The sequence below is a fragment of the Protobothrops mucrosquamatus genome, unplaced genomic scaffold (genome assembly GCF_001527695.2).
Source record: "Protobothrops mucrosquamatus isolate PMUCROS unplaced genomic scaffold, P.Mucros_1.0 scaffold4590, whole genome shotgun sequence".
NCBI lineage: Eukaryota > Metazoa > Chordata > Lepidosauria > Squamata > Viperidae > Protobothrops > Protobothrops mucrosquamatus.
The window spans coordinates 38,556-53,211 of record NW_015390493.1 but is presented as its reverse complement, the minus strand read 5'-3'; the positions used below and the strand labels follow the sequence as shown (position 1 = coordinate 53,211).

The 14,656-nt window shown below is 43.1% G+C and overlaps 1 protein-coding gene across 1 annotated transcript in view; it reads left to right on the top strand.

Moving 5' to 3' along the window:
* Positions 1 to 312: 312 nt before the first annotated feature.
* Positions 313 to 14,656, top strand: part of LOC107299137 (disks large homolog 2-like) — a gene marked incomplete at its 5' end in the record, with an annotated part of 33,022 nt that continues 18,678 nt past the window's right edge. Inside the window, one exon of the mRNA XM_015828505.1 lies at positions 313 to 437. Within this exon, the coding sequence (XP_015683991.1) occupies positions 313 to 437 (125 nt within the window). The remainder of the gene's footprint in view (positions 438 to 14,656) is intronic.

Genomic DNA, 14,656 nt, shown 5'->3' with positions numbered 1-14,656 from the left:
GACAAGAAGTAACGGGTGGAAGATCATTAAAGAGAGATCCAATCTAGAACTAATCTAGAAATTGCCTGATAGCGAGAACAAATAATGAGTGGAACGGCTTGTCTTCAGAAGTTGTGGGTGCTCCATCACTGGAGGTCTTCAAGAAGAGACTGGGCAGCCATTTGTCCAGAATGGTACAGGGTCTCCTTCTTGAGCAGGGGGTCAGACTAAAAGACCTCCAAGGTCCCTCCCTTCCAACTATTACTCTGTTACACTTGTGTAGTCAAGGCTACTCTTTCTGCAACAGTTGTGTTCTCCTTCTCTTTTCTTTAGGGTAATTCTGGCCTGGGGTTCAGTATTGCTGGAGGAACAGATAACCCACATATCGGGGACGATCCTGGAATATTTATTACTAAGATAATACCAGGAGGAGCTGCCGCAGAGGATGGAAGACTCAGGTAATTTGTGCTTTCATTTTCTAACCCTATAATCCAGGGGTGTCAAACTCAATTTCATTCAGGGCCGCATCAGCATTGCGGTTGCCCTCGGGGGGGCGGGGGTGTGTGGCCAGGGTGGGTGTGGCCTACTGGGTGGGCATGGATAGAGTGGGTGTGGCCTACTGGGTGGGTGTGGATGGAGTGGGTGTGGCCTACTGGGTGGACATGGCCAGCTCTACATCATTTGCATCAAGGGTGCCTGTGGGGACCTGGGCAGGAGTGGGAGAGATCTGAGGGTCTCTGGCAGAAGGGAGTGGGACCGGGGCAAGCGCCAAGGCTGGTCCATTTCTTCATTCCTCACAAAGGGTGACACCTCCCCAGCATGCACCCAGGGGGCGGCAGGGGCTGGTGCCTCGCTGTTTCCAGAGGGCCTTGTGGAGCTAAGACTGAATGCGTTTCAGCATAGATGGCCACCACAAAATTGTACATTGGCTCCCGGCTGGCCTGGGCCAGGGCCAAGGCAGTGGGGGCCGTTCCCTCACTGTTTCCAGGATGGCTTCGCAGGCCACATGAAACCACTTCGCGGGCCGCATCCGGCCCCCAGGCCTTGTGTTTGACATGTCTGCTATAATCTATGTGACGCTGTGCCACCCTTTCGACGAGGAGTCCCACCGACTGAATGGTGCACTGTGTAAAGTACAGGCAATCCTCAACTTACGATCACAGTTGGGACTCGGGTTTCCGTTGCTAAGCAAGGTGATTGTTAAGTGAGTCACATCTGTTTTTACAACCTTTTTTTGCCATGGTTGTTCAACAAATGACTGCTATTGTTAAGCCAATCGTGCAGTCATTAAGCGAATCTGGCTTCCCCATTAACTTTGTTTGTTGGAAGTTTGACTGGGAGGGTCGCAAATAGAGTTCAGATGACCTCGGGATGCTGCAACTATCATAAATTTAGATCAAACCTAAATTTTGATCACCTGATGGTGGGGATGTTGCAACGGTTCTAAGTACAAGGACTAGTTCTTAGTCCCTTTTTTCAGTGCCACTGTAACAGTGAATGGTTGTTAAGTTGAGGACTGCCTTTACTTGGTTTCCTATGGTTTAAATATCATTCTGTGGAAAGCCCTCCCCCCCACGTCTGAGAATGAAATATTTTGGGGAATATTAAAAGAAGCAAAATATTACATTTCCCCTAAAGGAGATGAGGAGAAACATATTTCTTAAACACAGAAAGGGGCTCCAGTCTTCCGGCTATAAGAAAACAGCCTCAAGCAGAAACCTGAAGAGGCTAATCTTTAGGAATGGAGATTTTGTAATCCATTCAAAAAGACTCGGTCACCTTATTCATAAACAAAACACCTTCAGCCACAACTACAGAAGGCTGGAGCTGATGGGATTAGAAAAACAAAGACTCCTAAAATCTACATTCCCTGCCCAGCTCCAAGGACAGGGCCTGACCTCCCAGCCACAATGGGAGTCAGGCAACAATAATTGTTGTTGTTGTTAATTGCAAAGTCATGTCCGACCCATCGCGACCCCATGGACAACATTCCTCCAGGCCTTCCTGTCCTCTACCATCTTCTGGAATCCCTTTAAGCTCGCGCCTACTGCTTCAGTGACTCCATCCAGCCACCTCATTCTCTGTCGTCCCCTTCTTCTCTTGCCCTCAATCTTTCTCAGCATTAGGCCCTTCTCCAGTGAGTCCTTCCTTCTCATTAGGTGGCCAAAGTACTTGAGTTTCAACTTCAGGATCTGGCCTTCTAAAGAGTAGTCAGCATTGATCTCCTCTAGGACTGATCAGTTTGATCGCCTTGCAATCCAGGGGACTTGCAGGAGTCTTCTCCAGCACCATAGTTCAAAGGCCTCCATTCTTTGGCGCTCAGCCTTTTTTATGGTCCAACTTTCATAGCCATACATTGCCACTGGGAAAACCCTGGCCTTGACTATATAATTAGAATACTAAAAGGGCACAATCAAGCACAGGTCAAAGTACATTTCACAACAAACAGGCATCCCAATCACAAAGCCCCAATGAATGTATAAAAACCCACCTACTCTCAACTCCATTTTGTCAGCTGTCCCAGAACTGCATGCGGTTGTTGGTTCTGCTTATCAATAAACAGAGACCTTCTTTCCTGAGCAGCTAGCCTCCATTTTATTTTTCAGTGTCTTTCTCCCGGCTTGGAACTGGACCCGATTTTTCTTCCCACAATTCTAATCAATTTCTTGAGAGGCCTTTTAGTCCTAGGGTTCGCTTGTTCAGCGACAGTCATGATTTTATATGTGTTTTTATCCAGGGTAAGGGATTTCAAACATCCTATTTTTTTCCTAGTAAGGAAAGAGTTTGAGGCTCTGGATCGTTTGGATCGCTCTCTGCACTCTTTCCAACATTATTACATTATTACCCCCCAATTATGGCATAAGATAGTGATGGCAAATCTTTTAGAGACCGACTGCCCAAAAACTGGCCCCACCCCTGCTCCACCCCCTGTCCCACCCCCACCCCGCCTGCCCGCAGGGCCACTCACCACCTCCAGGTCTCGCCACAGATCGCCCAGGCAGCCCAGCAGCACCATGGCGGCCACGCCCTCCGCCCGCACCCCGCGCAGAGATGGGGTGTGAGGGCAGAGTCTTGTCTACGCTGCCTGGCTGCCATATCCTTGGCTGCACTGCTCCGCGCGGGCCACGCTCGGGGCAACTCTTCTCCAGGGGGGCTGCTGGTGAGGAGGGGGGTCACAGGAGGAGGCAAGGCTGGGGCAGTGGCACGTGCACCCACAGAGAGGGCTCTGAGTGCCGCCTCTGGCACGCATGCCAGAGGTTTGCCACCACTGGCATAAGACATCCGTCTCCAAGATCCCATGTACAAATATACGTAAGGACATGAAAGTATGGGGAGATTTAATTTCAATCCCTTTCTAATAATGCTTAACACGGAATTTGTGTTTTTTTTTTTAATATAGGTATTACGCACTAAATTGTTAGGTTCTTTTACAAATAGAAAGAATAAAGGGGTGAGAGGGCGTTATTAACTTACTTCCAGGGGATTGTATACAAGAATCATGAAACAGTTCTTAGTCACAGCTGGATCAGACAGATTGATTTTGTAGAGTTAGTGTTTTCCACCTCGGTTTATGGGATCTGCTGGGTATTTACGAAGCTGCTGGTGAGGAAATACAGACAAATTTCTAATCCTTTTTTCCTCTTTATAATCTATGCTGCTGGTTAAAGAAATCTGGAGTTCTGCCTGTGTTACCAAGTAGCATTCATGGATTTACAATCTGACAGATACTTGTCAGCAATGCTGTTGGAGGATTTAAGAAACTATATATTTGGTGGGGGAGAAACCACATTAGAGCTGGAACAGCCAACAGATTCATGAAGCAGGGAACTGCTGACCACAGTAGGTCCATTAATCAGCTTAATTTATTGCACTCTTCCTAGATCCTAGCAGGACTACATTAGCTGGGGGTGAGCCTGATAAAAAAAAACCTCAGTTCTGGCTGAGATGAGTTTGTTGGTTTGTTCTGAAAAATTATTGGCTTCCCATCCTCCTTTCCTGGACCAGGACTCCCTGCGCTCAATCATTCCATCCCGAGTCATCCTACGACTGGACTACTGTAAAACACTCTACATGGGGCTATTCTTGAAGAGCATTCAGAAGCAACAACTGGTGCAGAGTGCATAGGCACCCGTGGTTTTGGGACCCCCAAGAAAGGGCTCCTGCTACACCGCTGCTCCACGGGCTGCGCCAGTCTGCTTCCCGGTGCAATCCAAGGTGTTGGTGATCACTTTGAAAGCCCTTCATGGCATGGTCCAGGCTAGGGTTGATGGACCGTCTCACCCCACTGGTGGGGTCCAGGAGGTGGGCCTTCTCTCCTGTTGCTCCTGTCTTCTGGAACATCTTGCTCCCCCTCCCCCGATGCAAGATTGGCCTCAACCCTCGTATCTTTTCGTAAGGGCCTAAAGACATAGTTCTGCCAGTCGGCTTGGGCCCCCAGTGGGGGGACAGCCCAATGGAGGTGGTTGATCAAATAATAACAGATCCCACCGACCCCCACTTCACCCCTGGCCTCCCCATGGGTCTTTGGTTTTAAGAGTTGATTCTAACTTTTTATGTTTTAGCTTAGATGTAACTATAAGCCACCCGGAGTTAGCATAGAGTAAGATGGGTGACCGATAAATTTTATGAATGAATGAATGAATGAATGAATAAACACATACATACATACATACATACATACATACATACATACATACATACAGTAGTGGTCAAAATTGTGGAAACTTTTTTGGGAAAATGTATTTTTGAGGTTTGATGGCTAATAACACCACTTCTTTTGGAGTAGTACCATAAAATTATATATCAATGGAAAGATAATTTAATCAAGAATGTAATGCAACAAAGTTTGTTCAATTATCTGTGCTGTATTCTATGAAACGTTATAGCCAAATAATCAAAAAAAGGAAGCACAATTTACTTAGGTTGATATCAGGTAGGTTTCCTTCATCTGATTGTAGCCAATGAGCAGGAGTGTTTAGAGAGCCAATCAGGTGTCATCTTGTTTTGGCCATGAGCCAATCAGATCACAGTAGGATTCAGTGATTGATGTCATGTATTGAAGCTGAGAGGAGGACATTTGTCAGTGTGTTATGTGATCGCTATCCGGTTGGTTGGGGGTTTTTTGTGTTCTTTCATTTAGTGAGCTTGTAAAACTTAATAAAATTAAAGTAATGGTACAAAGAGTTGACTGGTTGCCCAGAAACCAATGTAAAATAGAATTATTAAGTGAACAAGGCTACAGTTACAAAGAAATTAGAAGAAAAATTGGTGGAAACTTAACCAAAGGTGGCATTTCTACTGTACACTTTTCCCAAAAGGTTTCCACAATTTTGGCCACTACTGTACGTACATAAATCTAGCCTAGAGGCTACTCTGGCAGCTTCCAGCAATAAAATGGGGGGAAATGTGAAAAAATAACAACAGTAAAGGAATAAAATAATAAAAATAAACAATGGAAATAGAATAATATGAAATTTTAAAAGACGAGCAGAGAGGGAGAAGGAAATGCAGTGGCGAGGTGGGGTCAGCTAGTTAGTTATGGGTGCCAAAATAAAGTTCGGGAAACAGCAGAGTTATTCTCTGTAAGGAATTACAGAAAAAGTACTATACACATTCCTTTAAATAAAAAAAAAGTCTAACATCTTATGAAATCACCAAATCCCAGAAGAGATTGCAATTCTCCTTTTAAATCCCCTATGTTTTTGCTACGTCGTTTGCTGTAATCTTGCAAAACTTTAGCTGGGGACCTCAGTATTTTGAAAGATTTGGCAGTCTTGGGCAATTACGGTCATTTTAATATTTAAAATAAAGTGATGGTCAATTTTGGGGTCCCCGCAGGCACTACATTGTGGTTTGGGTGAACCTTGAAAAGCTTTTGGATAACAATGTAAAGCAAAGCAACCTAGCAACATTTTTTTAGGGGAAAAAAACCCCTGGAATATAATGGAGAAAATTATATCTAATTCTTTTCCCAGAGATGTGATATTTGTGCAGTCTGGCTTGTGTGTCGACACACGCGTGTGTGAACAGAAACTGTGTCGGTCAGTGGGTTGCTAGTGAAAAGCAAAAAATCAATTTTCCATCCTTGCTGTCCTTTATAGCCAGTCAATTTTGGCAGACATATGACTTGAAAGAAGTGTATGGCATTATGGTAGCAAATTCGAGAGAAAGCTGGCTATATCAGTATGACTCAGAAATTTGGGGAGGAAAAAAAACCAGTTGGAGAAGCAATTCTGAGTCAACTGCCTGCAGTTTAATTCACTGGATTTAGGAAATCCAGCGGTGATAAATCTGATATAACTACCACGGCTTCATTGCCCAAGCAGGAATCCAGTTGTAGCCCACAGGGCACCATGAGGCTCTTGAGTTATCATCAGGGAATGGAAATAAGTCCTTGACTTACAACTGTTTGTTTAGTGACCGTTCAAAGTTACAACAGCACTAAAAAAAAGTGACTTATGACCGTTTTTCACACTCACAACCATTGCAGCATCCCCCCCGTGTTTACGTGATCAATATTCAGATAGCAACTGATTCATATTTATGACAGTTGCAGTGTCCTGAGGTCTTGTGACCTTCAGACGAGCAAAGTCAATGGGGAAGCGAGATTCACTTAACAGCCGTGTGGCTAACTTATTAACAACTGCAGTGATTCGCTTAACAACTGTAGCAAGAAAGGTCATAAAATGGAGCAAAAGTTCACTTAACAAATGTCTCTCTTAGCAACAAAAAATTGGGGCTCAATTGTGGTCGTACGTCAAGGACTATACCTCAATGTGCGCAAAGATAAAAAGAAACATTGGAGGTTGAACAGGCAGGCAAGAAGGAAGATCACAAACTAAAAAGGGAGGGGACAACCAAAATTGTTCAGTGATGTTTGCTTGCTGAATGGCCTATAATATGCTAAAAAACATATAAGGAACGGTTGCTGGAATTGGGTATGTCTAGTCTAATGAAGAGAAGGACGAGGGGGGCATGATAGCAGTCTTCCATTATCTCAGGGGCTGCCACAAAGAAGAGGGAGTCAAGCTATTCTCCAAGGCACCTGAAGGCAGAACAAGAAGCAACGGATGGAAACTAACCAAGGAGAGAAGCAACCTAGAACTAAGGAGAAATTTCCTGAGGACAATTAACCAGTGGAATAGCTTACCCCCAGAAATCGTGGGTGCTCCATCACTGGAGGTTTTTAAGAAGAGACTGGACATTCACCTGTCTGAGATGGTATAGGTTCTCCTGCTTAAGCAGGGGGCTGGACTAGAAGACCTCCAAGGTCCCTTCCAGCTGTTTTCTATTCTATTCTATTCTATTCTATTCTACTCTACTCTACTCTACTCTACTCTACTCTACTCTACTCTACTCTACTCTACTCTACTCTACTCTACTCTACTCTACTCTACTCTACTCTACTCTAATAATAATAATAAAGTTGGAAGGGACCTTGGAGGTCATCTCGTCCAACCCCCTGCTCAGGCAGGAAACCCTATACCATTTCAGACAAATGGCTGTCCAGTCTCTTCTTTAAAACTTCCAGTGTTGGAGCATTCACCGCTTCTGGAGGCAGGTTGTTCCACTGGTTAATTGTTCTAACTGTCAGGAAGTTTCTCCTTAGTTCTAGGTTGCTTCTCTCCTTGATTAGTTTCCATCCGTTGCTNGCTTTTCCAACAAGCGGGATTGGCCTAGGGAATTTTAGTGGGGTTTTTTAAGGGAAATTTTAATTTTTAGGCCACTGCAAATATTTCCTTTTAATCTGGTTTTAAATTGATATTTACTGTAATATTGGTTTTATAAGGCTGTCAGCCGCCCTGAGTCCGGTAAGGAGAAGGGCGGGATACAAATCAAATAAATAATAAATAATAATAATAATAAAATGGAGCAAAAGTTCACTTAACAAATGTCTCTCTTAGCAACAAAAATTTGGGGCTCGATTGTGGTCGTACGTCAAGGACTATCTATACCTCAATCTGCACAAAGATAAAAAGAAACATTGGAGGTTGAACAGGCAGGCAAGAAGGAAGATCACAAACTAAAAGGGAGGGGACAACCAAGATTGTTCAGTGTGATCTTTGCTTGCTGAATGGCCTATATGCTAAAACATACGAGGAATGGTTGCTGGAATTGGGTATGTCTAGTCTAATGAAGAGAAGGATGAGGGGGAACATGATAGCAGTCTTCCAATATCTCAGGGGCTGCCACAAAGAAGAGGGAGTCAAGCTATTCTCCAAAGCGCCTGAAGGCAGGACAAGAAGTAATGGTTGGAAACTGATCAAGGAGAGAAGCAACCTGGAACTGAGGAGAAATTTCCTGACGGTGAGAACAACTAACCAGTGGAACAGCTTATCCCCAGAAATCATGGGCGCTCCATCACTGGAGGTTTTTAAGAAGAGACTGGACAGTCACTTGTCTGAGATGGTATAGGTTCTCCTGCCTGAGCAGGGGACTGGACTAGAAGACCTCCAGGGTCCCTTCCAGCTGTTTTCTATTCTATTCCTATTCTATTCCTATTCTATTCCTATTCTATTCCTATTCTATTCTATTCTATAAAGGTACAGCAGTTGCACTTGGTAGTAACACTGAGAAGCCTGGAATTCGAAGGAACTGGGAGGATAAACTTTCATCCTGTGTACAATTATGGATCAGAATAGATTTCCCAGCTTTAGAGGGATGAAAGGAGCCTTTAACTTAATCCGTGTCAATCAAAGTTTACCTGACATTTGTTTGCAAATACTACCTCTTGATCGATGGATACAGGAAATGCCTGGGTTAAAAATAAATTGATTTTCCTAACCAGTGATTTTCAATCTACTAAAAACGGTTGACAATTTATCTTGATTGCTAACTCCCCTCTACGTGGAGAGTTTGAGAACATTGCAAGAGCCAAATGCGTAGTGTGGGTCTTAACTCCGTGTCTGTGAAGATTCTCAGTCGTCCAGATTATGTACAAAGGTGCTTTTTTTCAGGAGACAACTGGACTTTGAAGACGTTTCGCTTCTCATCCAAGAAGCTTCTTCAACTCAGATAAACCTCCAAGTGGCCTAAAAGACTCTCTTAAAGAAGGCAAATGATCAGCTGTCTGCAAGGAATATAAATCCTTCCATTCCCCACTATCCAGTCAGAGCTGAAGAAGCTTCTTGGATGAGAAGTGAAACATCTTAAAAGAAAAACAAAAAAGTCCAGTTGCCTCCTGAAAAAGCACCTTTGGGTCTTAACTCGATGCTTCTTCAACAGCTCTTTGCACCGTTAGGCCAATTTAAGAGGATTTAAGAATCCAGAAGTCATTTAGAGATGAGGCTGGGTGGAAAGGAACTAGAAAGAGTACAGTGAAGACCAAAAAAGATGATTAGGAGACTGGAGTCTAAAACATATAAGGAATGGTTGCTGAATTGGGTATGTCTAGTTTAATGAAGAGAAGGACGAGGGGTACATGATAGCAGCGTTTCAATATCTCAGGGGTTGCCCCAAAGAAGAGGGAGTCAAGCTATTCTCCAAAGCGTCTGAAGGCAGGAGAAGAAACAATGGATGGAAACTGATCAAGGAGAGAAGCAACCTAGAACTAAGGAGAAATTTCCTGACAGTGAGAACAATTAACCAGTGGAACAACCTGCCTCCAGAAGCAGTGAATGCTCCAACACTGGAAGTTTTAAAGAAAAAACTGGACAGCCATTTGTCTGAAATGGTATAGGGTTTCCTTCCTGAGCAGGGGGTTGGACTCGATGACCTCCAAGGTCCCTTTCAACTTTATTATTATTATTATTATTATTATTATTATTATTATTATTATTATTATTATTATTATTATTATTATTATTATTATTATCCAGTATTTGTTCATGAAGAAAATACAGGCAGTCCAAACTTTCTGTGACTAAGCGAGGCAGTTGTTAAGGCAATTTTGCCCCACTTTACGACTTTTCTTGCCACCGTTGTTGAGTGGATCACTGCAGTTGCTCCACTAGTGACATGGTTGTTAAATGAATCAAGCTTCCTCCTTGACTTTGCTTGTCAGAAGGCCGCAAAATGTGATCATATGAATCGGGGACACCGCAACCATCATAAGTATGAACCATGCGCCAAATTTGATCACGTCACCATGATCAAATGCTGGAACCATCGTAAGTGTGAAAATGGTCATAAGTCACTTTTTTCAGTGCCGTTGTAACTTTGAATGATCACTGAATAAACTGTTGTAAGTCAAGGACTACCTGGATGGCATATCTTAGCCTAATGTATACCACGACTTCATGACGTTGTTCCTTCTTCTGCATGCTTTGTATTCTGCATTACAGCCATAGCAATAACACTTAGACTTATATGCCGCTTCACAGTGCTTTACAGTCCTCTCTCTAAGCGGTTTACAGAGTCAGCATATTTGCCCCCAATAATCTGGGCCCTCATTTTACCGACCTCGGAAGGATGGAAGGCTGAGTCAATCTTGAGCCGGTCAGGATCAAACTGCTGAACTGCTGGCAGTGGGCAGAGTCAGCCTGCAATACTGCATTCTAACCACAATGCAGAAAGAAAGAAAGAAAGAAAGAAAGAAAGAAAGAAAGAAGGAAGGAAGGAAGGAAGGAAGGAAGGAAGGAAGGAAGGAAGGAAGGAAGGAAGGAAGGAAGGAAGGAAAAAACCAATAGCTCTTAAGACTTATATACCGCTTCACAGTGCTTTACAACCCTCTCTAAGCAGGATACAGAGTCAACCTATTTGCCCCCAACAATCTAGGTCCTCATTTTACCGATCGTGGAATGATGGAAGGCTGAGTCAACCTTGAGCCAGTCAGGATTGAACTGCTGACAGTGGGCAGAGTCAGCCTGGAATACTGCATTCTAACCACGATGCGGAAGGAAGGAAGGAATAGATCTTAAGACTTATATATCGCTTCATAGTGCTTTATAGCCCTCTCTAAGCAGGATACAGAGTCAACCTATTTGCCCCTAACAATCTGGGTCCTCATTTTACCGACCTTGGAAGGATGGACGGCTGAGTCAACTTTGAGCCGGTCAGGATCAAACTGCTGGCTATGGGCAGAGTTATCCTGCAATACTGCATTCCAGCCACTGCACCACCATGACTCCTTATACTCCATTATACTTGCAAACGTATGAAGGTATGATAACTTTTTGTGCAATGGATATTATTACGTGGGTGACCTTGAGCATCATTTTGAGGAGCTTAGCACAAATTGGTAACACAGTTCCAGCCCACTTACAGTGATCCCTTGTTGTCTTATCTGTCACGAAAGCAAAGTTTCTCCTTCCATTTTTGTTGTTTTCGTTGGTAGAGCCGGTTTTATTTTTATCATTTTTGAAATGACAATGTGATCTATTCATATATACGTATGAATACATGACACTGAAGGAAAATCAGATCAAAATTTGACTTGGCAATCAACAGAAACCTGGAATTCTCTAAAAAAATAATAATAATAATCCCCAAACCGAAGGAATAATCACAGCAGCTCAAGACAGGCGATGCAAATTCATGTCGTTAAAGCCAAAACTGAACATGTTTCAAAAGGTTAGAAGATGCTGACTCTGTAAGTTCCAAGTGGAAAGTGTAGATCACCTCATTAGTGGCTGTAGCCAAATTGCTCCAACTGAGAATATATGCAACGCGATTGAATTGCAGAAATTGTGCATTGAAATTTATGAAGAAAGTTTGGCTTTGCTGTTAGCAAAACTGCTGAGACCTCACACGTAAAAAAAAAACAAAAACCCTTAGAGAATGAGGATGGGAAGACGTGGTGGGATTTTAAAACCCAGACTGACAGACATCTGAAACACTATACATCAGACTATTACTTTTAAATAAATAGTTGTTGTTGTTGTTAGTTGCGAAGTCGTGTCCAACCCATCGCAACCCCGTGGACAACGTTCCTCCAGGCCTTCCTGTCCTCTACCATCTTCTGGAGTCCATTTAAGCTCACGCCTCCTGCTTCAGTGACTCCATCCAGCCACCTCATTCTCTGCCGTCCCCTTCTTCTCTTGCCCTCCATCTTTCCCAGCATCAGGCTCTTCTCCAGGGAGTCCTTCCTTCTCATTAGGTGGCCAAAGTCCTTGAGTTTCAACTTCAGGATCTGGCCTTCTAAAGAGCAGTCGGGGTTGATCTCCTCTCGGACTGACCGGTTTGATCGCCTTGCAGTCCAGGGGACTCGCAGGAGTCTTCTCCAGCACCATAGTTCAAAGGCCTCCATTCTTTGGCACTCAGCCTTTCTTATGGTCCAACTTTCACAGCCATACATTGCAAATATTTAGAAGTTTTAAATTCACTGACTTGAACAAAAATGCTTGGGAGTTCATACATCCTACAACTATCTCTCCGTGATTCCTAGGCTCTTTAGTTAGAACTTGAATCATAAGATACCGGTAATAGCTTGGATAAAAATGTTGGTTGGGTAAAATAATAATGTTATTTTTTTAATTAAAAATTGAAGATGGTGGTGGAGGAGGAGAAGGAGGAGGAGGAGGAGAACCAAAAAACCAGAGAACCAGAAAAAGGGAATATTGAATTTATTTGTTTACTTCTTTGTCCCAAAGGTGCTTTTTCAAGAGGCAACTGGACTTTCTTGTTATTCTTTGAAGATGTTTCACTTCTCATCCAAGAAGCTTCTCAGAAGTCCACTTGTCTCTTGAGAAAAGCATCTTTGAAGCAACCATGACCTGGATGACTGAGAATCTCCATAGACATACTTGTTTGTTTGTTTATTAAATGGGTATGTGACCACCGCACTGTTGAAGTGACTCTGGGCAGCTTACAAGAAGATAAAAAGGTATTATAAAAGATGTATTATCAGTTGAATTTGAATGTATGAAAATACAAGCTAGACATATTAATCTCAAGGGAGCTTTAACTTTAAGGGAATAGTGGAATAACAACAGGAAGACATTCTGCAATAAAAAGAATAGTTAAATTAGACCCATAATCTTACTAAAACATATATAACTAATTAAATCAAGTAAGCGATATGTATCAGAAATAAAGAGACCTGTCTCCAAAGCCAGTCTAGAAGTCACAAGTTTCCAATTAGAGGAACAAACTTCATATCTTAGAATCAAACCAAGAAGTTGGCATGTTCCATAAACCAGTCCGTCAGATTAACCATCATATGGTTTATTTGGACAGAACATACTATAACTGAGAACAATTTAGTGGAATGCTTAAGGTGCTGGCCTAAAAAAGAGGAGACTGTGAGTCCTACCTTAGGCATGAAAGCTGGCTGGGTGACATTGGGTCAATAACCAGGAGACTGTGAGTTCTAGTCCCGCCTTAGACATGAAAGTCGGCTGGATGACACTGGCCCAATAACCAGGAGACTGTGAGTTCTAGTTCCGCCTTAGGCATGAAAGCCGGCCGGGTGACTTTGGACCAATAACTAGGAGACTGTGAGTTCTAGTCCTGCCTTAGACATGAAAGCCAGCCGGGTGATATTGAACCAATAACCAGGAGACTGTGAGTTCTAGTCCCGTCTTAGGCATGAAAGCCGGCTAGGTGACACTGGCCCAATAACCAGGAGACTGTGAGTTCTAGTCCTGCTCTTAGTCAGGTACTTTAACCACTACACTACATAGGTAGTTCTCGACTTACGATCACAATGAAGCCCAGAATTTCAGTTGCTAAGCGAGACAGCTGATAAGTGGGTTTTTTGCCCCATTTTACGACATTTCTTCCCACAGTTGTTAAGTTAGTCTTTCCCAACCTTGGTCACTTGAAGACATGTGGACTTCAACTCCCAGAATTCTCCAGCCAGCTTTGCAGTTAATTTAATTCACATGGTTGTTAAACAACGTGTTTCTCCATTGACTTTGCTTGTCATGAGATCACAAAAAGTGATCACATGACCCTGGGACTTTGCAACCGTCATAAATATGAGTCCAATACCATCTGAATTTTGGTCATGTGACCATGGGGAAATGCTGCAACGGTCGTAAGTGTGAAAAACGGTCATAGGTTACTTTTATCAGCGCCGTTGTAACTTTGAACAGTCACTGAATGAACTGTTGCAAGTCAAGGACTACTAAACGGTCACTAAACAAACAGTGGTAAATTGAGGACTACCATTGTATTCTTTTCTTGACTAGAGTAATTTGTGATACTTGAAAGAAGTTGGAGGCCTACAAAGACTGCAATTCACAGGGAACTTCTTTTCCCTTTTTCTGTTCTCCAAAGCGCCTGAAGGCAGGACAAGAAGCAACGGATGGAAACTAATCAAGGAGAGAAGCAACTTGGAACTGAGGAGAAATTTCCTGACAGTTAGAACAATTAACCAGTGGGACAACCTGCCTCCAGAAGTTGTGGGCGCTCCATCACGGAAGGCTTTCAAAAAGAGACCGGAAAAACCATTCAACTGGAATGGTATAGGCCGGGTCTCCTGCTTGAGCAAGGGGTTGGACTAGAAGACCTCCAAGGTCCCTTCCAACTCTATTATTCTATGAGTTTTAGGAGTTCTTTGTTGTCTTGTAACAATCGCCGATAGATGATAGATAGATAGATAGATAGATAGATAGATAGATAGATAGATAGATAGATAGATAGATAGATAGATAGATAGATAGATAGATAGATAGATAGATAGATAGATAGATAGATACAGGGCTTTTTTTTTTTGGTCATAGAACACCCAGAATGGAGTTCCGGCGCCTTTTTTGGATGGAACCTTGTAGGGTAGGCAAGGCGGGTTGTATGA